General features: G+C 57.1%; 8 protein-coding genes across 8 annotated transcripts in view; 4 read left to right on the top strand and 4 right to left on the bottom strand.

Moving 5' to 3' along the window:
* Positions 1-182: 182 nt before the first annotated feature.
* ACA1_215000 (GATA zinc finger domain containing protein) lies at positions 183-2,859 on the top strand (the record flags this gene model as incomplete). The annotated part of the gene is made up of 5 exons (XM_004337036.1): positions 183-1,208; positions 1,305-1,379; positions 1,522-2,325; positions 2,390-2,487; positions 2,565-2,859. 5 exons carry the CDS (start codon positions 183-185, stop codon positions 2,857-2,859), a joined length of 2,298 nt encoding a protein of 765 aa, XP_004337084.1.
* Positions 2,860-3,094: 235 nt separating this feature from the next.
* ACA1_214990 (uncharacterized protein) lies at positions 3,095-5,946 on the top strand (the record flags this gene model as incomplete). The annotated part of the gene is given in 8 exon segments (XM_004337035.1): positions 3,095-3,824; positions 3,960-4,483; positions 4,594-5,012; positions 5,228-5,360; positions 5,437-5,505; positions 5,589-5,614; positions 5,632-5,782; positions 5,857-5,946. 8 exon segments carry the CDS (start codon positions 3,095-3,097, stop codon positions 5,944-5,946), a joined length of 2,142 nt encoding a protein of 713 aa, XP_004337083.1.
* Positions 5,947-6,132: 186 nt separating this feature from the next.
* ACA1_214980 lies at positions 6,133-7,416 on the bottom strand (the record flags this gene model as incomplete). The annotated part of the gene is made up of 7 exons (XM_004337034.1): positions 6,133-6,276; positions 6,372-6,479; positions 6,558-6,614; positions 6,729-6,835; positions 6,932-7,002; positions 7,188-7,257; positions 7,329-7,416. 7 exons carry the CDS (start codon positions 7,414-7,416, stop codon positions 6,133-6,135), a joined length of 645 nt encoding a protein of 214 aa, XP_004337082.1.
* Positions 7,417-7,813: 397 nt separating this feature from the next.
* ACA1_214970 (SNF2 family Nterminal domain containing protein) lies at positions 7,814-15,875 on the top strand (the record flags this gene model as incomplete). Its single annotated transcript, XM_004337033.1, has 22 exons — positions 7,814-8,693; positions 8,766-8,864; positions 8,974-9,302; positions 9,434-9,545; positions 9,674-9,921; positions 10,042-10,103; positions 10,290-10,632; positions 10,742-10,860; positions 10,941-11,029; positions 11,107-11,474; positions 11,537-11,692; positions 11,753-11,832; positions 11,898-12,082; positions 12,148-12,330; positions 12,421-13,286; positions 13,375-13,456; positions 13,554-13,947; positions 14,034-14,489; positions 14,587-14,709; positions 14,786-14,851; positions 14,955-15,081; positions 15,183-15,875. 22 exons carry the CDS (start codon positions 7,814-7,816, stop codon positions 15,873-15,875), a joined length of 6,060 nt encoding a protein of 2,019 aa, XP_004337081.1.
* A 184-nt stretch (positions 15,876-16,059) lies between these two features.
* ACA1_214960 (uncharacterized protein) lies at positions 16,060-16,885 on the bottom strand (the record flags this gene model as incomplete). Its single annotated transcript, XM_004337032.1, has 2 exons — positions 16,060-16,378; positions 16,431-16,885. 2 exons carry the CDS (start codon positions 16,883-16,885, stop codon positions 16,060-16,062), a joined length of 774 nt encoding a protein of 257 aa, XP_004337080.1.
* A 3,597-nt stretch (positions 16,886-20,482) lies between these two features.
* On the bottom strand, positions 20,483-20,791 carry ACA1_214950 (uncharacterized protein; the record flags this gene model as incomplete). Its single annotated transcript, XM_004337031.1, has 1 exon — positions 20,483-20,791. A coding segment is annotated over one exon (309 nt), but the record flags the coding sequence as incomplete, so codon positions are not given.
* Positions 20,792-20,931: 140 nt separating this feature from the next.
* ACA1_214940 (leucine rich repeat domain containing protein) lies at positions 20,932-23,789 on the top strand (the record flags this gene model as incomplete). The annotated part of the gene is made up of 12 exons (XM_004337030.1): positions 20,932-21,094; positions 21,200-21,295; positions 21,424-21,470; positions 21,611-21,759; positions 21,862-21,980; positions 22,079-22,317; positions 22,433-22,528; positions 22,620-22,835; positions 22,955-23,153; positions 23,261-23,438; positions 23,525-23,603; positions 23,706-23,789. 12 exons carry the CDS (start codon positions 20,932-20,934, stop codon positions 23,787-23,789), a joined length of 1,665 nt encoding a protein of 554 aa, XP_004337078.1.
* A 118-nt stretch (positions 23,790-23,907) lies between these two features.
* Positions 23,908-24,354, bottom strand: part of ACA1_214930 (uncharacterized protein) — a gene marked incomplete at both ends in the record, with an annotated part of 779 nt that continues 332 nt past the window's right edge. The window contains 2 exons of the mRNA XM_004337029.1: positions 23,908-24,056; positions 24,215-24,331. Of these exons, the coding sequence (XP_004337077.1) occupies positions 23,908-24,056; positions 24,215-24,331 (266 nt within the window). The remainder of the gene's footprint in view (positions 24,057-24,214; positions 24,332-24,354) is intronic.

Below are 24,354 nucleotides of genomic sequence, written 5' to 3'. Positions count from 1 at the left end.
CGCGACCACTGCACAACGATCGAGCCGCGCACACCGCGCCAGCCTCCGCCCGCCAGTCTCCAAGCGCCAGCAACCCGCAACACCAACAGTCCAAGAAGTAGGCGAGAGCTGATCCTCCGCCACCACCCAGCCGACCCACCACGACGACCGCCACCGAGCCCCTCCGCCTTCATCAACACCACATGAATCCATCGCCACCACCATCATCTTTGACAGCGCCGCTGCCCGCACACCACCGCCAGCCCAAGCGCCGAAGGACCACAGGTTCTCTGTCTGCCGAGGTGTCGACAACAAGTGATCATCTTCTCCTTCCGAGACACTCTTTGTCTTCTTCTTCGCCGGCAGCGGCGGCATCGTCAACTTCATCATCGGCGCCTCTACTTCTGCGTCAGCTGCATCCAAGTCATCATCAACATCAACAGGCCCATGGCCTAGAAAGGCAGCCTCCTCTTCAAGGTCGAATCCTTCTGCCGCCCCCTTCATCTTCCTCCTCCGCTCCGTCTTCTCAACAGCCGCACAGCATTACCACACTTCCACCTTCCTTCTTCCATCTTTCGTCGCTCAATCAATCCTTTCCTGCGTCATCATCTTCAACATCGTCCTCCACTACTCGCCAACAGTCCTCTCAGCCCCCTCTCCTGCCGCCCGCATCGTCCATGCTCGCCACCTCATTGTCATCGTCCTCCTCATCATCTGCCCGCCTGGCGCCGCTCGCCGTCGTCGGAGGCCCCACCGGCCCACACAGCCTCCGCCCCGTCGCCCAGTCGCGCCACCAATCGGCCTTCAGCCCCGCCTCGTCGCACCACCAGGCCCAGGCCCACCAGCCTCAACAGGCCTTCGTGCCGAGCTCCCCCTACTACTCGTCGATGTCGCTCGAGAACTCGTCGGCCTCGGCGGCCTGCGCGCTGTTGGTGCCTTTCCTGCAGGGTTCGGTCGGCCTGCCATTCCCGGCCTTCGCCGCGGCCCCGCAAATTTCAGGCCCGGGACTCGCGGCCCTGCCCTCTCCGCCGCAGATCTCGCTGGTCGGGTCCTGGGTGACCGCCAACGCCGCCCCGGCGAACACCGCACAGAGGTCGTCGACGAGCAGCGCACCCAGCTCGCCACAGTCTTGCGCGCCGACCGGTGGAGTAGCTCCTGCCACGGATGGCCTGACGCCGGCGTCGCTCATGACATCGGGGGCGCCCATGTCGCATCTCCTCTGGACCGTTGTACGTCGTTGTCCCCCGCAAGTCACCTCTCGTTCGCTCTTTTTTTAATGCGGCAAATAATAATCTTCCGCGTACATTTTTTCTGGTCACCATTAGGTCCAGTTGCTGGGTACCAAGATCGCCGGCCTAGCGGAAAAGGCTCTCGGCGGGGAGCTGGCCGACGGTGACCGGGTACGCATGCCCGGCTACCTTCACATGTTTTGGTGTTTGGTTGCCCTCTCTGGCTTTTCCATGTTTCCATGATTGGCCATCTTGATCGTGCGGCAGGCAGACCATGTCCGGTTAACTATAATGTTAACATAACGTTATGCAGGACCTGGCGTTGGCGCACATCGCCGAGCTGGCCGCCTATTCGCCCTATCTCAAGCTGATCAAGGACGAAGCCACCAGCGTCGGCACCACCACGACCGGCAACAAGCGCAAGGCCGCGGCCGAGCCGGAGCCCCACCCGTCCTCCTCGGCCACGTCATCTGCTTCTTCGCCCTCGTCGCCTTCACCGACAGACCAGTCGCCGCAGGCGCCGCGAGGACCGACCAGTCTGCGACAGGTCAAGCCCGAGCGCCGCCCGCGAAGCGTCAGCACAGGCGAGACCGGGCCGAGGGCCGCCGCCGACAACTCACAGTCAGCCGCGGCAGTCGAGGACGAGGTGATCACCGACGGCGTCGTGGGACTCCACCTCCTTCGCTCCGCCGGTTGCACTGCAGCCGCCAGTGCGTTGGCGTCGTCTTCCTCGTCCGCCTCGGCGCACATGCTCTCGCAGCTCTGCTCGACCGCAGACACGACATCGTCGTCTTCGTCGGCCGCCTCGCTGCTGTCGCTCTTCACCACGCCGTGGCCGTCGGCGGCGTCGTGCGGCTCATCGACCCTCCACCAACCCAGCGCCAGTCTCAGCGACCGACGCGCGACGAACTCGTCGGCCGACCTGCTGGCCGCGAGCGCCTCCATGGCGCTGACCAGCCTCGCCAGTTCGACGTCGTCGACGTCGGCTACGCGCACGTCCTCCTCGTCGTCATCGTCGCCAGTGTCGTCGCCCAAAGCCAACTCGCACGGCAGTGCGTCGCCGCCTCAGCACGACCTGTCGACCACCTGCGGCCACTCACCAGCCGCCGGCCGCAAGGTACTAAGTGGCGTCGCGCGTTCGTTGCTGGTTACAGAATTTGGCTGACCGGTCGCTCGCGCAGACGTCATCATGTGGTGGAGGTGGTGCGCGCAAGAAGCGATGCGCACACTGTGGCACGGGAAACTCGTCGGTGTGGCGCCGCGGCTACGACAACGTCAGGTACCAAACCGCACGCACGCTCATAGCGCACGCGCACACGCACACGTGCTCATTGATGATGGCTTCATGTGACGCAGGTTGTGCAACGCGTGTGGGCTGAGGTGGTCGCGCAACAAACGCAAGAGCGGGATCGACGATGAGAGGGCAGCGCGACGCACGCGCGGCGTACGCGTTCGCCGAAAGCCCGTCCAAACCAAGGAGGAGTTGAACGAAGACGATGAGGAAGACGACGATTCCGCGACGATGTACGACGCGTCGGAGGATGAAGAGAACGAGGAATGGCTGAAGAAGGAGGACTCCCCCAACAACGAAGACAGTCGCGAAGACATCGATGAAGAACAACCGGTTGCGCTCGCGGCCAGTCCACTGTAACATTCTTTTAAAAACTATGTAAATAGTCGAAAAATAGCTCTCGCCTCGGAGTTGCCCGGTTTTATTCTTTGAAAAAGGAAAAAAGTAATTATATATTTTGAATTTTTGAAAAAGCCCAAAATACCAATTAGGAAAGCTCCACGTTCGGCCGAGTGGCCACAAGACACGGTGCAGAGTTGTAGAGAAGAAGAAAAAGAAAAAGAGGAAGAAGAGGAAGGGGGGTGCGAGAGGAAAGATGCGAGGCCGGCCTCGACAATCTCACCCCTTCGGACTTGCGGTGGGGAGCTGCCTGGCACTGCTGCTGTACTACCACTACCTGCTGGGCGGTATGCCGGGTGTGATGGACTCCGGTGCAAGCCCAGGCCACCAGACTCTGGCCCCACCGGGGGGCAGCACTGTCAACTTAGCTTCTGTCGGGCAGCGGTCCGGCTACGTGCTGGGGACCATAGTGGTGGGCCTGGTCGACCAGAGCACCGTCGACTACGCGCTCAACTGGCTGTGCTCGTGGCGAGCCCGCTCAGCTGCAGAGGGTTCGGCGGTTGGTGTGGCCTTTGCCTGCGCGGACGCCGAATGCGAGCGACTGCTCGAGGCCGTGCCAAGCTCAGACTATGTCGTCATCTCGCTCGGCCGAGACGGCGACGGCATCGACCACCTGCTGCTCGGCGACGAAGAACATTGGAGCGATGATCGAACGGCGCTGCTTCACAAGTTGGTCTCCATGCGCCGAGACGGTGACGATGGAGAGCCATCGTCGGCCTATGTGCTGCTGTCGCGTTTCTTCAGGCTCGTGGGCGGCTTGGCGGCGCGCAGGTTCAACGTGGTGGTAATGAACGACATGCGCCAGGTGTGGGTCGGCAACCCGCTCGACTTTGTGCACACGCACCCGAACCGAGGCCAGATGGACGACCTGCAGACCATCGGCCATCCCACCCTGCGAGCCGAGCATCGCGTCACCTTCACCAACAGTACTCTTCCGCTCAGTGTCGTGTGTCGTGTGTCGTGTGTCGTGTGTATCGTGTGTATCGTGTGTGTCGTGTGTGTCGTGTGTCGTGTCGTGTCGTGTGTGCTGGCTCAACTTCTGAATGATTGTGGTATAGCAGTTGGGGCGATGAGATCGGCTCCTGCCGTGCATCCTTGCGGCGCTTTCGTTTACGTGGCCTGCGGCGATTCGGCCGTGGTGCGATTCTTCGACGGCTTGGCCCGCCAACTCGTGGAGGGCGCCACCGAGCGCACACTCGCCTCCATCGTGTCGCTCACCGACGCCCTGCCCGACCTGTGCGCCTTGGCCGACGTCGGAGCGCTCTCATCAGCGCTCAAGATGCGCAGCCTCGACCCTGATCTGTTTCACCCGGACTCGACTCAAGTCCTCCAGCGGCACCGGCAGCGGGCCTACCAGGCCCGGCCCATTCCCCTGATCCCGCCTGTGGTGGCCTACTTCCCACCCAGTGCGAACCGGGAAGGCATGGTGCGGCACGGCCTGTGGCTACTGGGCGAGGAGGGCCAGCCGCAGAGCTGCAGGGCGTTCGACGAGAGCGCCTGGCCAGTGCCCAACGCGCCGCCCGACGGCTCCGATGTGCGGATCGTCTTGAAAGTGCTCACCTACAAACGACCAGAAGCTCTTCAGGTAACATATATGTCCATCTTTACTCTCTTAGTATAACTAACCAATCACTCCTAACGTCACCGTGCTATGTTGTGCGTTTATGTTGAATATTGTCTATTATGGCCTATTAGCGATTACTCCAATCTTTAGTAGGGGCCGAGTACGACGGGGACGAGGTCAACCTGGACGTATTCGTGGACTACGACGAGCAACAGAACGCGGCGGTGTTACAGGCGGCCAAGCAGCTTGACTGGCCCCACGGGCGCAAGCGCATCTTTGACCAAGGCAGGAATGTGGGCCTCGCGTTCCAGTGGCTGGGCTCGTTTGTCGACTCGGCCTACGGGCCTGCCCCCGCCACCGCCTCCGCCGAGGGCACGTTGACACCAGACATGAGGGCCTTCCCGCTGCCGCCTCTCCCGGCCAAGCCCCTGCCCAACAACGAGTTCGCCTACATCATGGAGGACGACCTCGAGCAGTCGACCCAGTTCTACCGCTGGATCAAGCGCGCCATCCAACAGTACCACACCGACAAGCGACACTACACACCTCGGTACACTGCCAGCACACCATTACATATTACAAACTTATTGTTGGAACAACTCTGATTGGATGAATGGATTAGGATTTATGGCTTCACGACTCAGCAACAGTGGCTCGTCCCATGCTCGTACATACATTCATTACCTCCAACATACTTATATTTGTTTGTTATTACATTCTTATATTTGTTTATTGTTGTCTCAAAACACCAAAAACGACATCCAGAGCGCCAGGGTCGCTGCAGCTGCCGGTGTTCACCAACTCCACGCCGTTCTTCTACCCGCTGATCGGCAGCTGGGGCACGCTGGCCTTCCCCAAGCCCTGGGAGCAGTTCATCCATTGGTTCCGCCAAATCAAGGTTTGGCCCCAATCATTCAGGCCTGTGCCCCTCTCAAGGAATGCAAACTTCATCTTCACATATTCCTCCTGCACAGACGGCTGACCCGTCCTTCCAGCCCTTCATCGACAAGACCCTGCCCAGCAAATGGATGATCAAGAAGCCGGTACAAGCCACACTATGTATTACAATATATAATAACCAATTTATATATTATATGAAAATTGATACCAAGAATGCTGTGTGCAGATGCTATGGACCCCCTGGATCATCCGGTTCGCGGCGGAGCGAGGGTACACGAGCATGTTGGCCTCCTACGAGGGCCTGGTCTCCATGTCCATCAATCACCAGGAGGCGGGCTCAACTACCACAAGAAGGGCAAGTCGACGCACGAGCTCGTCACCACTTACGAGGAGGTCTTCTTCCGAATGCCGCCACCAGGGGTATAGATCTGCCCCCTTACTCCTTCTTCTTCTTCTTCCGCTGTTGAGCGGTAATGATGGAGGTGCAATCGCAGGACCTTCTGGCGGTCGACCTGTGCGCGGCCCCGATAGCGAACCTGCAAGAGCTGGACGGTCGCTATGATGCCCTCTTTGTGGATCACTAAGTGAACAACATCTCCTGAGTGCACATAATTTCCATTTCACAAAATCCTTCCACCCCTTCCTGCGTTGGCAGCAGCGCTCAGTTAGCTCAGCAGAGCCTTCACCTTTCAGGCCTGGACTGCGGATGCACACAATAAACAATAAATCTGATTCAATGCCAAACTCTGCTGAGCTCACTGAGCGCACATTTAGGCCTTGGGCAAGAGGTGGAGGTCGATGAGGGCCTGCTTGAGCACGTCCGATGGCTGGGCGTGGGCATTGAAGCAGAAGCCCAGCATCCCCAACTCGGACGCGGTGGCGATGTTCTCCTGCTTGTCGTCGATGAACAGAACCTGCGTGTAGGTGTAGAATAATAATTAAAATAATAAATAAATAATTAATAATTAATCGCGATAATATCTATAATGTAATAATAAAAATAACGCACCTCGGAGGCCTGGAGGTCCTCACCGAGCTCCTCGCGCAGCTTGGCGAGTGTGACCTCGTAGATGGCCTTGGCTGGTTTGGCTGACCTCACAGTTTGCGATACGATCACCTGGGGAATCGCGCAAGCAAGAGTGAGTGGAAACAGGTGTCATTTGAAGAAGCACCAAAAGAGCGGTAGAAGCCGCACCAAGTCCTTGTTGAAGACGTCATAGAAGCCGAACTTGGTGGCAATCTGGTCCAGCCACTGCATGATGTACAAAAATAAATAAATAAATAATAAATAGCACTAGCTAGTGAGCAATCGGTTGGGCGTGTCACGTGCCTCGGCGGAATGGTTCGAGCAGATGGCGATGGCCACGCCCGAGGCCTTGACCTGCTTCGCCAGCTCGAGGCACTCGGTGTAGCAGTAGTAGCTTTCCTGCAGCATCTGCTGCAGCTCTTCCACAGGCTCTCTCACCTGCTTTACTGTTATGTTTTGTGCGTGTGCGGTGGTGTGTGTGTGTGCCGTATGCGTGCATGTGTGAGCTCATGCCAGAGTTCAGTGCAGTGACTGGAGCGTACCCATGGTCTTGAAGTCCTGCCAGTAGTCGGCCTCCTTGTATTCGGGCATCGACTTGATGTTGTTCCAGTACCTGTAGCACGGTCCTGGCGCGCGGTCAGGCCCCTTGTGGCAGTACCTTTTGCGTTTCGTGCGTGTTGCGTGTGGCATTTGTGTGTGTTTTTTTTGTGTAGCGTGACACGAACGTGACGTCAGCAACAGCACAGAATAATAAATAAATAATATAAATAATCAAAACAAAAGCAGGGAGGTGCGTACTGAATGGTGTCCCTTTGTTCTTCGGGGTAGCGCTGGGCCAGTGTCTTGAGCATGCGGCTGGGCACATTTCCTGTCGAGCGAGAACACTACAATAGTTGGGGGGAGTCGTTTTTCAAATCCAGGCAGAGAGAATCAACGCACCAGCAAGAACTCCGCCACAGTCAAAGATGACGCCCTTAATCTTGGTCGTGAGATCTCTCTGTGGCTTCAGTGCGCTCGTTGCCTCCATCTTCTTCTCTTCTCAGGTTGGTTCTCTCTTCTCTTCTCAGGTTATTTGTTTCTTTGTCGTCGTGTCAGTATGAGCATGTTAGGGGTTAACATTCCACCTATTCGGAGGAAATCTCGCCAGAAGTCGCCCACCCCTGCACAATCATTCCAACAATGCCACGTCAGCCACTAACCAAAGTCTGTCGCTGAGTGGGCGAGAGTGTGCTTGTGAAAGTTGTGCCTCTGTGTACCTTGCGTGTTTTCTTTTTTCTTCGCCTTGCGAGCCATTCTTCAAAGTTGAAGCTTGTCGAGCGAAGGCGAAGACCGGCCACGCCATTTTGTTCTGGCCAACGGAAATTTCGCGCTGCAAAAAGAAAAAGTAAAGTAACAACAAAGAAAAGAAAAAGAAAAGAAAGGAGATGGATGCAAGCAGGCGCAAGAGAAAGGCGTCGAGGGTGCAACGGCTGACGCCCCGACAGCAGGAGGCGCAGTCGTGGGCGGTGGTGGCGGGGGCGGGCGATGATGCCGACGGCGCGGCAGCAGCCTTCATCTTGGCGCCGCAAGTTGTGGAGGCGAAAGATGAGGAAGATGAGCTCCTGTCCGAGCAGCAGCAGCGGAAGAGGCAAAAGGTGAAGAAGGGCAAGAAGCGGTTGGGTGCTGGGTCACGCCAGAGGAGGGAGCACGCATCCGAAGAGGAGATGCTCACCATCCGAGCAGTCGGCGAGCGCGACGAAGATGCAGAAGAGGCGGAGGGGGGAGCCAGCAGATGCATCTTCATCGCCAGCGGTTTCGCACTGCAGGACGAGCTCGCCAGCGCTGATGGTGAAGGGGGCCTGAGCGTCGATGCGGCGGCGGCATCTTCTCTACCTACCACCATCGCTCGCATAAGGCTGGTGCCCTTCAAGTCGGCCATCCTCTCCGATGCCGAGATCAACCACGCCCTGGCCAATGACCATACGTCGCCTCCTTCATCTTCTTCCTCTACGTCGGCCGACTCGTGTGATCGGCAACAGCTACGCGCTACGCTCGGCCTTTTTCTGTCGACAGAAGGCGATGTGGTGGCGTGCGCGCCGTTCGACAGCGCCTTCGCCAGCCGCATCGCTGCGACGGGCGACGACGGGTCTGTGCAGGCGCCGCCGGTGGTGCCGCAGGAGGTTATCGACGCCGCGCTCTATCTGCTTCGCCACAAGCCGCACCTCGTGGGCGTACAGGCAGCCGTGGTTGGGGCCGGTCCTGGCAGCAGCTCGCGCGAGCGTCGAGTGGAGCTGCGCTTCCTGCTCCGGCCGAGCGCTTTCAAGGGTACCCTTGCGGCACACGACACGGCCAACGGCACGCACAACGGCACGCACAGGAACTCACACTTGGGCGCAGGTGCACGACACGCTGACGAACTCAAGCGCGAGCAGCCCGGCGAGGCGTTTCATGCGATTCGGCGGTTGATGGCCTGGGCCTATCCCGGCACCGTTAACGGTAACTCTGCAGGCCCGTCGTTGGTGTGTGTCGTGTGTCGTGTGTCGTGTGTGTGGGTCTGTCTGTGTTACCACAAGGCCCAAGGCGGTAACAATTTGTTTGGTGGCAGACCTCTATGAGGAGGAGCGCAACAAGCCATCAGCGGGGACGGCGGAGGCTGGCAAGCAGGGCGGCGGCGAGGAGTCTACGTTCGACCCGATGGACCTGTACCGAGAGCTGTCGCGGTGCAGCGAGGAGGGGAAGCGGAGGTTGGCGCGTGAGACGCGGCCCGTCGGCGATGCGCTGCGGGCGGAGGATCTAGAGATTCCCGGCCTCGTCGCTACGCTTCGGTCGTACCAGAGAAAGGCCGTCGGCTGGATGAAGCTTCGAGAGACGGCCCAGCGAAGCGACGAAGAAGACCAAGACGGCGACGATCAGAGCCTGATCGACGAGCCGAACGTCGATGACGAGGGCGAAAAGAAAGGCAAGGAAAAGCTCGACATGACGGTGGATGAGGTGACACCATCATCGTCTAAGAGCGCTATTACTACTCCGCTGCACCCCCTCTGGACGGAGTATCAGGGCACCAGGCTTCAAAGAGAAGAAGGCGAGGACGGCGTGGACACCACCACGGGCGTGACGTTCTACTTCAACCAGTTCACGGGCAAGTTTACGCTTGCCCGCTTCCCGGCACCGTCGGACGTGAGCGGTGGTATATTGGCCGATGAAATGGGTAAGTTCTGGTTGTGTTTCGCTGTCGGTTGTTGCTGCTGCTGCTGTTCGTCGTAGGCTCAGCTAATGATGTTGTGTGGTTCGCGCTTAATCGTCAGGTCTGGGCAAGACCGTGGAGGTGCTTGCGCTGATACTCGCCAATCCGCGGCCGCCACACGCCGGCGTGGTGGCGAAAACCGGGCCAGGCGCAATGCTCACCGGTGGTGACGCGACTGAGGCCACAGCACATGACGACCCCCAGCCATCTGGCATTCGGCAGACCAACGGCAGGCTGCGCAAGAGCAAGAGGAACAGGAAGAAGAGGCAACACAAGGAGATCGAATCTCCCACGGAGAACACCGAGGAGGTACGAACACTTTCATTCGAATTGACTGACATTGGATTTCTTTATACGAATATAATACTAATATAGAAATATATAATTACTATTATTACTTTATTACTTACTTATTTTGGATGCATTCAGGAGGACCAGGTCTGGTGCTTCTGCGGCGATGACGATCCGGACTACGCCGGCGTGTGGGTACAGTGCGAATCTTGCAGGCGTTGGCAACACTCAGCGTGTGTGGGTTATGTGCCCTCCGGTCCTAAGCAGTACGCAGCTCTCTCCTCTCCCATCGCGTCGGGGGTCGTTGGTCGTGTCGTGTGTGTCGCGCGTCGTATGCCGTGTAATTGGTCGTCAGAGCACTCCTGATTGGGGCGTCGTGCGTATAGGACTGTGACCAGGAAGAGAAGGAGGACCAGCAAGAACACGACGCCAAAGAAGAGGAACACGAAGGGAAAGCGGAGGACAAGCAAGAAGAAGAAGAAAGGAGAGAGCAGCGAAGACGAGTACAGGGAGGAGGAAGGGGAAGAAGAAGAAGAAGGGGCAGAGGATGACCGCAGCAAGCAGGAGGTAACGGAGGTGCTGACAGGCGACTCGTACGAGTGTCCCGAGTGCACGGCCCGCGGCGGACAGCAGCTCGAGTCGAGGGCTACCTTGATCGTGTGCCCCGACTCGATCCTAACCCAGTGGCAGCAGGAGATCGAACGTCACACCAGGCCTGGCGCGCTCAAGGTATCGCCTGGTGGTGAACATTCGACACACACACACACACACACACACACACACACACACACACACACACACACACACACACCACTGAGACTCTCTTGTACACACACAGTACCTGGTCTACGAGGGCGTGCGCGGAACGGTCTCCAAGCACGCTGGCGGGCTGCCGATCGTGCGACCTGCCCAGTTGGTCGACTACGACGTCGTGTTGACCACCTACACCACCCTACGGTACTCACCAGTCCTGTTTGTTCGTTGAAGCGCTTTGCACAATAAACTAACATTTCTTTTTTCTTCTTGCATTCTTTCAGGAATGACTTGAGCCACGTCATCAGCCAGAGCCCCTCAAGAAACTTCAGGGACAAGAAGCGATACCGACCAATCCCTACTCCTCTGCTGGGTACGGACGTGGTGGGCCTCCAGACATTCCTCGCATTCTTCTGAATAGCTCTCAACATGGCCCTGGGTGGGCTACAGGCGTGCGGTTCTGGCGCACCTGCTTAGACGAGGTGCAGATGATCGAGACGCCGTCGACCAAGGTCGCCAAGATGGCGCTGCGGCTGTCGACGGTGAACAGGTGGGGCGTCAGCGGGACGCCCATACAGCGGCGCGGGCTGGAGGACCTGCACGGCCTGATCGCCTTCCTGCAGCTCGCGCCGTTCGACGCCCGGAGCGTGTGGCGGCAGTGCGTGCAGCTGCCCTACGAGCGCGGGGAGATGCGGGACAAGCTGCACGGGTTCCTGCGCACCATCATGTGGCGCACGAGCAAGGTCGATGTCGTCGACGAAATCGACATTCCTCCCCTGCACGAGAAAACTCGATTCCTCACCTTTTCTCCAGTCGAGGTACGACACGACACACGCACACACACACGCACACACTCATTGCGGAGTAATGCGACATGCAGGCGCACTTTTACAAGAAGAGGCTGGGCGACACCGTGCAACGCACCCGCACCATATTCGAACGCTTAAAGCACAACCGTGCGATCAACTTTGAGAAGAACGTGTCCAAGATCTTCGGGTCACTCCTCTCCCTCCGGCAGGCGTGCTGCCATCCGCAGGTACGCGAGCGATTCCTCGTATCTAATCAATTGAGGAATTCGACTAATGTTCAGCATTAGGTGGGCAGCAAATCGGGCCTCACCTCCCTCCAGAAGAACACCATGTCTATGAGCGAGCTGCTCCTGCAGCTGATTATCAGGTAATCATCAAATATTCAAATATTATCTCGTTTGATTTGTGAACATTTCTTGCATTCTTGAACAGGGCCACCATCGAATGCGCGGATGGGCAGCGAAACCTGGTCGCGTCGCTCAACGGTCTGGCCGGCGTGGCGCTGGTGAACGGCGACAAGCTGCAGGCGATCCGCAACTACCGCCAGGTCCTGGGCATGGAGTTCCGACCCATCGACGAGGAAGGGCGCAAACAGCTGCCCGCCAGCGTCAACGAAGGTTCAACGCGTGTTCAACCACTCCTCTTTCGCGCGTTCACTGACTGTGTGTGTGTGTGTGTGTAGCCGAAATTATCAGCGTTGATGCTTTGCAGAGGCTGCATGCGTTGGCAAACCTGGCCGAGGTTTTCCAGGGCATGGCGGACGACGAGCGGGCAGAACTGGAGAAGACTGAAGGGCACACCCTCAACGACCATCGCCTGGTGGAAGAGGCCGCGAAGCTGCGCGAGCTCTACGCCAAGAGAGCTGGTCCATACCCCGCATCCTCACTGCTTCCACTTCGTGGGTTATTTATTTATAATTTTATTGATTGGTTTATTCATTTTCTCTTTTGTGCAGAACTCGAGCAGCTGGTGGCGCAGGACAAGTGGAAGGAGGCCACGCGGAAGATCAAGGAGGCCGAGGATGCCACGATCACCCACAACGGCGAGTCCAGGGTCAAGCCGGAGATCATCACGGGCGAGGACACAGTGGAGCGGGAGGTGCGGCTCAACGCCTGGTGGGTCGAGGCCCTCAACCTCATCGACAGCGCCGACGACAACCACAACTGCGACTTCGTCACCAAGCTGCGCAACGAGCTGCTGGCCCAGGAGGAGCGCACGCAGGGCAAGATGCGCGGGAGGGGCGGGCGCGCCCTGACCCTCGCGCACCGGTTCCAGACCGTCGCCACCCTCAAGCACCTCCTCTTCAACGAGCTCAAGGAGCTCGCGAAGAAGCGCGCCGCGGCGGTCAACGCCCTGCTGCACCTGGGCGACCGCACGCCGACCGCGGCCGACGTCGAGCTCAGCGGCAACTGCCGGCAGTGCCGGAGCTACTTCAACAAGACGGGCCAGGTGTGCGACCACTGCAAGGCCCACGTGCTGCTGATGAACTACGACGGATCCCTCTACCGCTACCGCCAGAAGGCGCCCGGCGAAGATGGTGACGGCGATGACGGCGATGGCGCGAAGAAGGCCCACAGCAAGAACAAGAAGGGCAAGACGCCGGCGCAGGGGGAGGACGGCGAAGCGAGCGAGACGGTCGGGTTCGGCAGCTTCCGCGAGAGTTCGGAGGCCGAGCAGGTGCTGGCACACATCGTGCGCCACCTGCGCAGCAGCAGCGGCTCTTCCAAGAGCGATGAGGAGCGGAAGCAGTTGCTTGAAGAGGGCGCGGATCACATCAAACGCCTGCAGATGATGAAGCACGAGCTCAAGCTCAGCCACGAGGTGCCCACCTTCCTTCAACATGCCAGCTTTCGTTTTCTTTCGTTTCGTTTCGTGTTGTTTTTCTAATTTGCTTTTTCTTGGGCTCTAGGTGTGGACGAAGCAAAAGGAGCGATTGTCGGCTCTTGACGAGCTGGAGATGGCGACCGTCAGGATTCGGCTCCGCGTCCCTGGTTCGTGGCCTTATTATTATTATTATTATTATTATTATTATTTTAAAAAACACACTTTACAATTCTGTGTTTCCTAAACGTTTCGGAAACGTTGCAGGTGAGATCGTGCCGCCCGAAGAGGAGGTGGTCAAGCTGTGGCCCGTTCAGGTGGAGGAGGTCAAGCGGAGGCTGGAGGTGATGAAGAAGGAGTCCGAGTCGGAGCTGCAGCGAGCGCGGGGCCAGCTGCGCTACCTCAAGACCCTCGCGCAGAACAAGGCCAAGGTCGACCGGGAAGAAGGGGAGCACCAGCAGCCGCCGATCGACGGCTCAGCTGTCGACACGACGAAGGGCAAGGAGAAGCTGGAGGCCGATGCCTCCGAAGGCGACGGAGTTGAGGAAGAGGTCAAGGAGTGCGTCATCTGCCAGGAGACCCTCAAGAACGACAGCGATGTCGCTATCCTCCTGTGCGGCCACGAGTTCTGCTGCCCGTGCATCATGACCATGGTCGACAGGTAACCACACGACACGCGCGTCACACATAGCACACACGGCACACACCGCACACGCACGCAAAGACTCACGCGATTCGGCCTCTCAGGGCGCTCCATGGAACGATCAAGTGCCCCACGTGCCGCTCGCGAATGAACACGACCGAGCTCACCTTCTTCTCCTCATCCGCCACAACTACTACGGCCCCGCCCACAGTGCTGACGTCATCACACGTCATCGGCGACGGCCACGACGATGACGCTGCGGAGGAGGCGCGGGCCAGAGCGCTGCAAGAGGCCGAGGAGACGGCCCAGGAGCGGCGGGTCGAGGTGAAGGGCAGCTGGGGCACGAAGATCGAGGGCGTCGTGCGCTGCATCCTTCACGTGCAACAGAGCGCGCAGGCGCAGGAGCGCGAGCGAGAGAAGGGCAAGGAGAAGGCTGACGCCGATGCCGGCGCCATGGACGACGAGCTCCTCCTGCAAAACATCACGCGTGTCGACAATAATAGCAGGATCAAGTGCCTCGTCTTCAGCCAGTGGGACGACGTGCTGTTGCTCGTGTCGAGGTACCACCACTCGATGATGATGTTGATGATGACGATGATGACGATGATGACGATGGAGGTGGTGATGACGATGGCTGATTGGGTTGTGATGACGTAGGGCGTTGAGCGAGAACGGGGTGAATAATATTCGTCTGCGTACGGCCAACAAGAAGATACTGCAACGGGATCTGGACAACTTCAAGTCGCGCTCCGACGTGCCCGTCCTTCTTCTGCCCATTCGGTGCCCTCTCTTTATTTTTCTTTTCGGTCTCATTCAAGGAAATCGAACCGCTCACGCTTCTTTCTGCTGCCACTAGGACTGGGTGCAACGGACTCAATTTGATCGAAGCAACTCATGTGTTCATCGTCGAGCCATCGCTCAAGTACGCACCGCCCGTACATCACAGCAATGAAAGTGATGAATAATCATAGCTAACTCAGGGATAAAATTATAATAAATAATAAAATCTGTTATTGAATGTACAGCCTGGGAGCAGAGGCGCAAGCGGTGGGTCGAGTGCACAGGATCGGGCAGTCCAAGCAGACCTTCGTGTATAGATTCTTCATTCAGAGTACTGTGGAGAGCAAGATCTACGAACACGTCTATCAAAAGGTACACCCGAGACATGACCACACGACACGACCAACGACACGACCAACGACCCGACACCTACTTGATAGTAACATTGTCCTTACCATTACACAATACAATAGCCAAAGGACAGGCCACAGGTCACGTCAGCGCCAACTGAATCTTCGAGCAGCAGCGGAGGCAGTATTGAGAAGTCACACACCGACGCTATGGAGGTGGAGGACCACGACGCAGCGACGCCGACAGCAGCGGCTGCGGTGGTGGTGACGAAGCAGAACCAGGCGGCCGAGGCCGACAGCGTGGACGCGCTGTGGGAGGAGAACATGTCGCACTTCCACCGGACCAAGAAGGGCCGCGAGTGCGACATGAGCCTGGCCGAGCTCGGCGAGCTCCTCGGCATCGACCAAGCAGACCAAGCAGCGGCCGCAGCAGTCGACACAGGTGGCGCCCAGCCCGTCTCAGCTACTGGTGGCGGAGGCGAGGAGCTCGAGGGCCAGCAGGCAGCGGCCAACGAGGCGTACTGGGCCGAGGCGGTGGAGTACCACCGACGGACGATGCGCCGCGACGACGCCCTGAGAGAGATCGAGCGGGTGGCCTCGTGGGAGAGGCGATGGAAGCACCACCAGCGCAAGCGCCAGCTCCAACAAGACGACCAAAAAGAAGAAGCTTCGAAGAAAGAACACGAGGAGGCGAAAGATGATAGAGAAGGCGGCGACAACGAACAGGAGGCCGAGTGCCGGGTCGAGCGCTACGGCAGAATGATGGCGCCCCAGGTTTGGCGTCAGCTTGACGCTTTGCGCCCGCAGCAGCCGTAACACGTTGCTTGTTGCACCAGCGCGTGGCAAGCGATCACTTCAAAAATAAGCCGTTACGTGGACTGGGCCAAACCGATCTCCGGGCCATTACCGGCTGCAACAGTGACACCATGTAAACACCTCATCAACACGAGAGTGCCGGAGGACATTGATGTATTTGTAGTGTGGCCGCGGAGCACGCATCTTACTTCTTCTTGTGGAAGAAGCAGGTGTCGCTGGTGCACGGCGACATGGTCCAGTTGAAGATCAGTGTGAAGCCGCCAAAGGACGGCTGACACTGGGGGGCACACAGGGTCCGGGTAATGGTCGGGTCGGAGCCGAACTGGTAGAGGCAGCACGCGTTGCCCATGCACGGCGGCACCGGGTTCGGGCTCGGGCTCAGGCTCGGGCTGGGCGTGGGTGCGCCGATCGGGCAGGCGTACTTGGACACGTACTGGAGGTCGTAGGTCTTGATGGGGTCTTCCTGGAGGAAGGAGAAATCGCCAGGGTCCTTGCTCGGGTCGCTGCAATATATAAAAAAGAAAAGTGCAAAAATGAAGATTAATTAAGTGGTACCGAAATGATGCGCTTTGTACGAACCACACGAAATAGATCTTGGAAGCGCGGCCGTCTTGGCCGCCGGAGTAGGAGACAGTGAAGCCGGCGTTGTCGGGGCGGTTCGGCAACGAACTGAAGGTGGCCGTCTTCTGGTTCCCAAGGTCGTGGAACTCCGCAGGGATGCGCGAGTCCTTCTGGCACACGGCGGGCGTCATGTCGTCCACGGTCTGGCAGAAGTTGTTGCTCACCACGCCGCACACGCGGTAGTAGTAGGTCTGGCTGCGTGTATCCTGCGTCTGGAGGTCCACAGCGCCAAGCTTCTGGGCGAGCGGGGTGAGGTCATAGGCGTAGCCGCCCACCTTGCCCTGGCAGTCGCTCTGGCCAGAGGTTTTACATGAACTGGAAGTGAGGGCAGCATGTTGGCCACTGATTATGGAATTGATGGAGGGGGTGAAAGCAAAAGCAAGGTGCATTTTGAGGTTGTTCCAAGTAGCACCAACACAAAACAAGGTAGAGTCAGATTTTACTCTGCACCAACACATCTGTGATAAGTGTCTCACAACCAAGCCCTTCATTGTTAGATTTCTCAATGAAGATGAGCGCCTTGACTGAAACAATGTTGATGAGTTTGGTATTACTTCCCACACCACTTTGATTTAGCTGCACTCATGGTCATTCAGTTTTTAGGCTATTCACAATTCCCAATGTGCATTGGTTTTTTTGGGTACTAACTTTTAACCTTCCAGAGGCTGTTGATTGTAACCACAGAGTTGTGGTCTGGAACCTTGTTGAGCACTGGCAGTGGGAGAATGTCTATGAAGTTGTGCCAGCAGCTGCAGGGATGGAACTCAGCTGGATCATCCTTGACTGCATCTCCAGCTTTGAGAACTACATCAACTTGGTGGGCTCAGTCATCCTGAATGCTTTCAAAAAGGCCCTGAACTACTACACCCTCAGCCAAAACCCACTCTTCCAGATCACATGTGGCAAAAAAACTGTTACTGACTACAATGCTCTTGCTGAGCACCTGGTATGTCCACCACCCTCATATTTCAAACCATTACTCATCACCCCACACCTAACAGAAAACGCTCAAGGGTCATGCTGCACCAAAGCCCACCACTCTGCAGAAGTACTCAACTACCTTAAGGGCCCTGTTCCATGCTCCAGGAGTGGTGGAGTATGTTATTTCTACTCTAACTCTTCCCCTTTGTTTTGAGTCCTTGCTAACTGTTCCCCTTTTCCAGTCTTATCAAGGAACTCAATTGCCTCGTTCCAGAGGGTCAGGTGTTCATCTCCCTTGACAACCTCAACTCTGGTGCCTTCAGGGAATTGAGTGCCAATGACATGATCACCATGCTTCATCATTATAAGCACTATCAACACCAAGCCCCTTCCAAGAGTATGTCCTTTCTTCTTAGTTCTTTTGTTCTTCTCCCCACAAGTCTAACTACTTCCCTCTTGCCAGAGAACTTCTGGTCACTAATCACCAACCACTGGAGCAAGATCAAAAGGCAGATGGAGGCCTTTCATCAGGCTGTTCATGCAGCCATGGAGGCTGACTGCTGCTGTGAAGATCCTGAGGAGCTTCATCTGGGACTGGATCTGTGTTGTGGAATACATCGTGCTGTGTGGTAAAAACATTGAGATCAAGCAGCCCCACAGCATCACCTCTGAAGTTGTTGACACGTTCTGCAAGCACCTGTTCCAGTCAAAACTTCTCAGTGATGAGGCAGAGGAGACCACACCTTGCCAGTTATGAGGGGAGATTGCATGTGCCACTGCAGCTTCTCAAGCAGAGGAGGCCTCCCTTGCCTCAATGTCCACAAGTGAACAGCGCCAGCATCTTTCTGTGTTGGCCAAGGGGAAAATGGTACAATCAACTCCTTCCTGTTCCAATTCACACCCCATTACTTTCACTTACACCACTATTTTCTGACTTCAGCCCACTGCTGCTGAAGCTTCTGGCACCACTCCAACCACCCCAACCAGTACGTTTTCATTTTGCTGGTAAAGTTCCAAGCTCACCACATGCTTGTTCTTTACAGCTACCAAGAAATGTGGCAAGGGTAAGGCTGAAGAGGAAAAGTCACCATCTACCATCAAGCACAAGGCAGAGCTTGCTCTCCAGAAAAAGTATCTCCCCCAATTCACCAAGCTGCTCACCAAGCTTCTTGGCCAACCAATGCAATTCCATGAATGGCCGGTGCATTTATCAGCCCACATTGTTTTCCTGATGCACATCAGTTTTTTATTTGTTGACACTTTTCCCAATGCACATCAGGTTTTTATTTGTCAACTCTTTTCCCCAATGCACATCAGTTTTTCACTTATTCCTGATGTCCACCGTTTTTTTTCTTCCACAGGTGTCAATCTACATGCACAACTTTACCATCCACAGTGCAGACATTCCTCTCAACATCAACAACACAGCAACTTGCCTATCAAAGTCTTACAGTCTCAGATTCTACATCTCCTCATCTCCCTCCAACATCACCAACACCATCACCTCACTCAAGTCACACTCCACCCTCCAGGTCTTCCACCTACTCCACTTCTACTACAGCTCCCCAACTTACTCCAGCTCCATGCCCACCTCTGAACCTCTCATCAGTGGCTTCAATGTTCTCATCTTCAGCCACAAGAGGGTTAACATGTCCACCATCTGGCATCCTCTGGCCAGCAACACCATCCCCAAACCCTTCTGCTATCTGCACCACATCCCCATCCCACACCCAACACATGAGGTTGTCCACTCTGCTCCTGCTTTCCTCACAGCTCAATCATTGGACTGCACCCTGCTTCACATCAGCCTCTACAGCTTCCTCATCCAGAGCTTAGAGCTTCCCAATCCTTCTCCCCACCCCATCACATCGCCCACCACCCCCTACCACATTCTCTATGAGGCAAATCCCACCTACTTCCTCTCCTTCTGTGCTGCCCTTTACTCCAGCTTTGTCTGCCTCTCCTCTACCCCCATAGCAGAGGGCAACATCTCCTCTCTCAGCAACTGGCTCCTCACCTTCCACTCTAAATTCCTGGAGGAGTCAGATCTCACAGCCATCACTTCCTTCCTACAAGGCCTATCTTCACATCCTGCCCTTGCCCCTCTCACACCCAAGACCAGCTCCTCCTCCTCTTCCAGTCCATGGAAAGTGTGGAAGTCCATTGGCTAATGTTTCCCTCCACTCTGTTCTGTTCCTCATTCCAACAAAATACATTAGCCCTTTTTGTGGACTTATGCCTTGAAATTCTTCCTTGGCCCCATCTGCTTTTACCATGACCAACACCATTTTTTCCCTGTTTTGCCACTCTCTGTACATATTTTGCCAAAACCACTCACACACCATGTTCACAAAAGTACTGCTTTTGCTGCACATACACATATATCACTTGTACAGATTTTACTTAACAAAAGGTGCCACTGGCACCTTTTTCCAGACACAGTGTTAAGAGAAAGCACTGAGATCATGAGGATACTGACACCCACACCCACAGATGCAGCAGTGCCCACAATGACTGCCACAAGCACAGCCATGGATCACAACACAAGCACCACAAGAGCAGGAGCCAGAGCAGGAGCCAGAGCAGGGACAGAAGCCACAACTCTGACATTGACCAATTGCCTGACCTTGGGTCACTTTCCCCTTTCCACTCTGGTTCTGATGTGGATAGGAGTGAATACTAAACTCTGTCTTTCCAATCTTTCCAACTTTTAAAATAAACTCCTTTGTTCACTTCCCAATTCATCAAAAAAAGCTTCCTCCTCCAGGCATGTGCTCAATGACAATCACCACCATGCAAATAAAATAAAGAACACTGGCTACCCCAGTAATCCTGCCCACTACGTAGCACCAGCACACAGAAGATCTAGCTGGTGGCTAAACCCAAGGGGGGAGTGGTGCGCACAACAGGAACGTACAAAGAAAAATATTTTCTCTCGCACCTGGCCTGGGGCTACCGTGGCGAGGCCTCCCAACCCGGAGTGTAGAAAGAGAGGACGAATATCCAACAAGGTGGACCATGTGTTTGTGGCCCACACGTTAATGGGCATGCATGTAACACACATCTTACTTCTTGTGGAAGAAGCAGGTGTCGCTGGTGCACGGCGACACGGTCCAGTTGAAGACCAGCGCAAAGCCGCCAAAGAATGGCGGACACTTGGTGGCGCACAGGGTCCGGGTCATGGTCGGGTCGGAGTCAAACTGGTAGAGGCAGCACGCGTTGCCCTTGCACGGCGGCGCCGGGTTCGGGCTCAGGCTCGGGCTGGGCGTGGGTACGCCGATCGGGCAGGCGTACTTGGACACGTACTGGAGGTTGTAGGTCTTGACGGGGTTTTCGCTGGCGAAGGAGAACACGCCAGGGTCCTTGCTCGGGTCGCTGCCAAATATAAAAATAAATAAAAATTGAAAATGAAATTTTAAAATAAAAAATTCATGGCGCTAACAAATACGAAACAAAATTTAGCGGTACGAACCACCATATTTCGTGGATACCAGCAAAAAAGGTGCAGAAAATGATGGACACGGAGGCGAAGATCGAGGACGTCTGGACGAACCCCAGCGGCACGCTCAAGGGCGTGGGACCCGGCACGGAACTTGACTGGTACGTGCAGCGGCTGCGGGCCAATCAATCAAACGTCGTCAAGGTCGACCTGTGCAAACAGATGCTCGGCCCCGAGGGTACGCCCGTGTTATTGATTATTCATTATTATTTTATTCTTGCTGTTTTAATATATTTCAGTTAATGTGGAAAGGTGAAGCTGACGCACACGGCCGTGCGTGCAGGTGCGAGGGAGATCATGGAGGCGCTGGAGAACAGCACCACCGCGCGCAGCGTACTACTGGGCGCCGACGAAATCGGACCCGAGGGAGCCCGCGCCGGTACCGCCTCGCCCGCCCGCTTACATTTCGTCGCCACCATCATCGTCTCACCGCACCACCGCACCACTGCACCACCACACTACCGCACCACCGCACATGCGCGACTGACCGACCCCGACCTGGTGCAGTTGGCCAAGCGCTGCTCAAGAACAGGAGCCTCAAGACCGTGTTCCTCGTATGTGCGCCAGGTCCCGCCCATCAGCCCCCCAGCTCCAGCGCTGACCCAGACATCGCCCACACAATACACCGCACACGAAACACGACACACACGACACACACGACACACGACACACACGACACACGACACGCACCTAGGGATGCAACGGAATCGGTGAGGAGGGCGCCAAGTACATCGCGGAGGCGATCGAGAACAACGACGTGGTGGAGGGCTACTGGCTCAAGCGCAACCAGATCGGCCTGACGGGCCTCCAGGCCATCCTCTCCGCCCTCCGCACCAACCAATCGTACGCGTCACACCCTGACCCGCGGGCGATTGGCTAATAATTAACCACTACATCACCGATTGGTCGATCATGGATGGTTAAATCGGTCAATCATCGATGCAGGGTGAAGACGCTCGATCTGGTGCAGAACAACCTGGGCGTGGAGGGCGCGCGACTGCTCGAGGAGGCGTTCGTCGACGCCGCGCACCCGCTTTCCATCATCAGCCTCTACCTCTCGGGCAGTACGCGTCGTCATATGTCGTTGTGTGTCGTGTATCGTCGTGTGCGTGTGTCGTGTGTTGTGTGTCGTGTCGTGCGCTCGCTCATACGCGTCCGCCAGATGAGTTTGGCGTGGACGGCGCGCGGCACATTGCGGGCATCATCCGCCGCAACACCACCATCAAGCACCTCTACCTGGGCCTCAACAACCTGGGCGAAGAGGGCGGGCTGCTCATCGCCGAGGCCCTCAAGGAGAACAAGACCCTGCTGACGCTGGCCGTGTTGTCCAACGAGCTCGGGCCGCGCGCTGCGGCCACATTCGCCGACGCGCTCCGCCTCAACAATACCCTCACTTGCCTCGTACGGCCCACCTACCCACTACCAAGGGCATGCAGCACACTCACGTGTGTGTGTGTGTGTGTTGTGTGCGTCGACGCACTCACATGTGTTTGTGTGTGTGTGTTGCGTGTCGCAGGATCTGGGCTATGCCAAAGCCACGAAGGCGCTGGAGGGCAAGCCCAACGTTATCGAGGACGCTGGCGCCCAGGCGATCGCCGCCGCCGTGGCCGAGGTTCGCGCCAGCCGCTGTCACACTCGCGATTGCTCCGTCACTGACCGCACGCACGCACGCACCGCATACGTTCGATTGGTCGTGAGCGCAGAACACGTCGCTGCGTGTGCTCAATCTTACCCAGAACGGGATCGGCGAGGCCGGCTACCTGGCTGTAGCCGAGGCCCTGCGCACCAACACCTCGCTGACGCACCTCGTGCTCGACCGCAACCGCATGCCCACGGCGCCCGTTTACCAGGCCTTTACCGACGTCCTCACCACCACCAACACGACCCTCTCCAAGCTCACCCTCGCCAACGCCTCCCAGGTTCGTTGTGTGTGTGTTGTGTGTGTGTGTGTGTGTGTTGTGTGTGTGTGTGTGTGTGTTGTGTGTTGTGTGCTGTGTGTGTGTGTGTGTGTGTTCACGATCTCAACTACGCTCAACAGAGGCATCCGAATGCGAGCCTGGCGGCGCAGCTGAAGGCGCTGGTGGCCCGCAACAAGGCGCGCGCGGCGAAGCTGGACCCGTCGGCGCTGCCCGAGGACGAGCAGAAGCGACTGCGCGAGCTGAGGGACATCAAGAGCGACTACCGCCTTCCCAAGGCGACCACCGCTGGCGACGCCCAAGACAAGCGCAAGCAACAAGGTCCGTCCCCCCCCCCCCTCGCATTTTGCACTTCGTTCTTCTTCGTTCTTTCTGACGTCCCCCCCCCGTCGCGTATTCGTTCTTTGGGTTGCCATTATTTGTTGTAGACGCGGACAAGGCGGTGCAAGTGGAGGGACAGGGCGAGGCCAAGAAGCCGAAGCTGGACGACAAGGCCACGCTCAACCGCCTGCGGAAACTCAAGAAGCGGTTCCGCTCGCTCGAGGCGTCAAACGCCTCCGAGGAGCTCAAGCTCGCGCTCCAACAGCAGATCGCCGCCCTCACCCCGTACGCACCGCTCTTTGTCGTGCGCGTGTGCGGTGTGAATGCAGTGTGTGCGGTGGTGCGCGTGTCTGACTTCAACTGTGGCGTAGGTCGGCGGAGGAGTCAGCGGAGGCGGCAGTCCATCGCCGCTTGGCGCAGATCGACAAGCTGGAGACGATGCTGCGCGACGTACGGCCTACCCGACCACCCTTTTCCCCCTCCTTTCTGTTGCTCACATGACACGACACACGACGACGACAACGACACGCACGCACACAACACGACACACAGGGCGTGCAACTCACGGCGGCGGAGCACAATAAGATTGCGCGCAAGCAGGAGTTCCTTCAACGCCTGCAGGCCTTCCACCACTGAGGAAGGGGCGACAACGCCCAGCCACTCGTTGATGGCACTTAGTTGGGAGGTGTGATGGCGAATGAATGCATTTTTTTCTTGAATGAAGAAAACGTGTGAGTGCGTGGTGTTGCGGCCATCAACAATGCTTGGGGGCTGCGGCCTCCCAGCTCCCGGTGAGCCGCAGGTGTGGAAGGGTGGCCAACAGGCCGGCGCGCTTCCGCTCAACGAAGGTCTTGACATCGAACACAAAGGGCTCGTCGCCAAAGTTGATCCTGGCCACACAACCTGCGCCTGTTTGTGAAGTCAGGCGGGCCAAAAACACAAAAATGAATCATGTCTGGGGGGGGGCAGTACCGACTGCGGGATAGGTCTCCTTCCGGTCCAGCGGGAAACGGCACACGAAGACATCGGTCGTGTTGGGCTCCTCGTCCGCGGAAGAGGACCGCCGCCATGAAACGCTTTTCTTCTTCTTCGATCGAAACGAGGGGCTGGTCCATGGTGGCGCGCGCCACCTCTGCAAAGGCCTCGGCCAGCGTCTCGCGGCTCGAGCCGACGAACGGCTGCGTGGCCAGGCGCCGATTGT

The sequence above is a fragment of the Acanthamoeba castellanii genome (assembly GCF_000313135.1).
Source record: "Acanthamoeba castellanii str. Neff unplaced genomic scaffold scf7180000084758, whole genome shotgun sequence".
In the NCBI taxonomy this organism is placed as follows: Eukaryota; Discosea; order Longamoebia; family Acanthamoebidae; genus Acanthamoeba; species Acanthamoeba castellanii.
The sequence above is the reverse complement of the archived record's forward strand: the minus strand, read 5'-3'. Positions and strand labels throughout refer to the sequence as shown.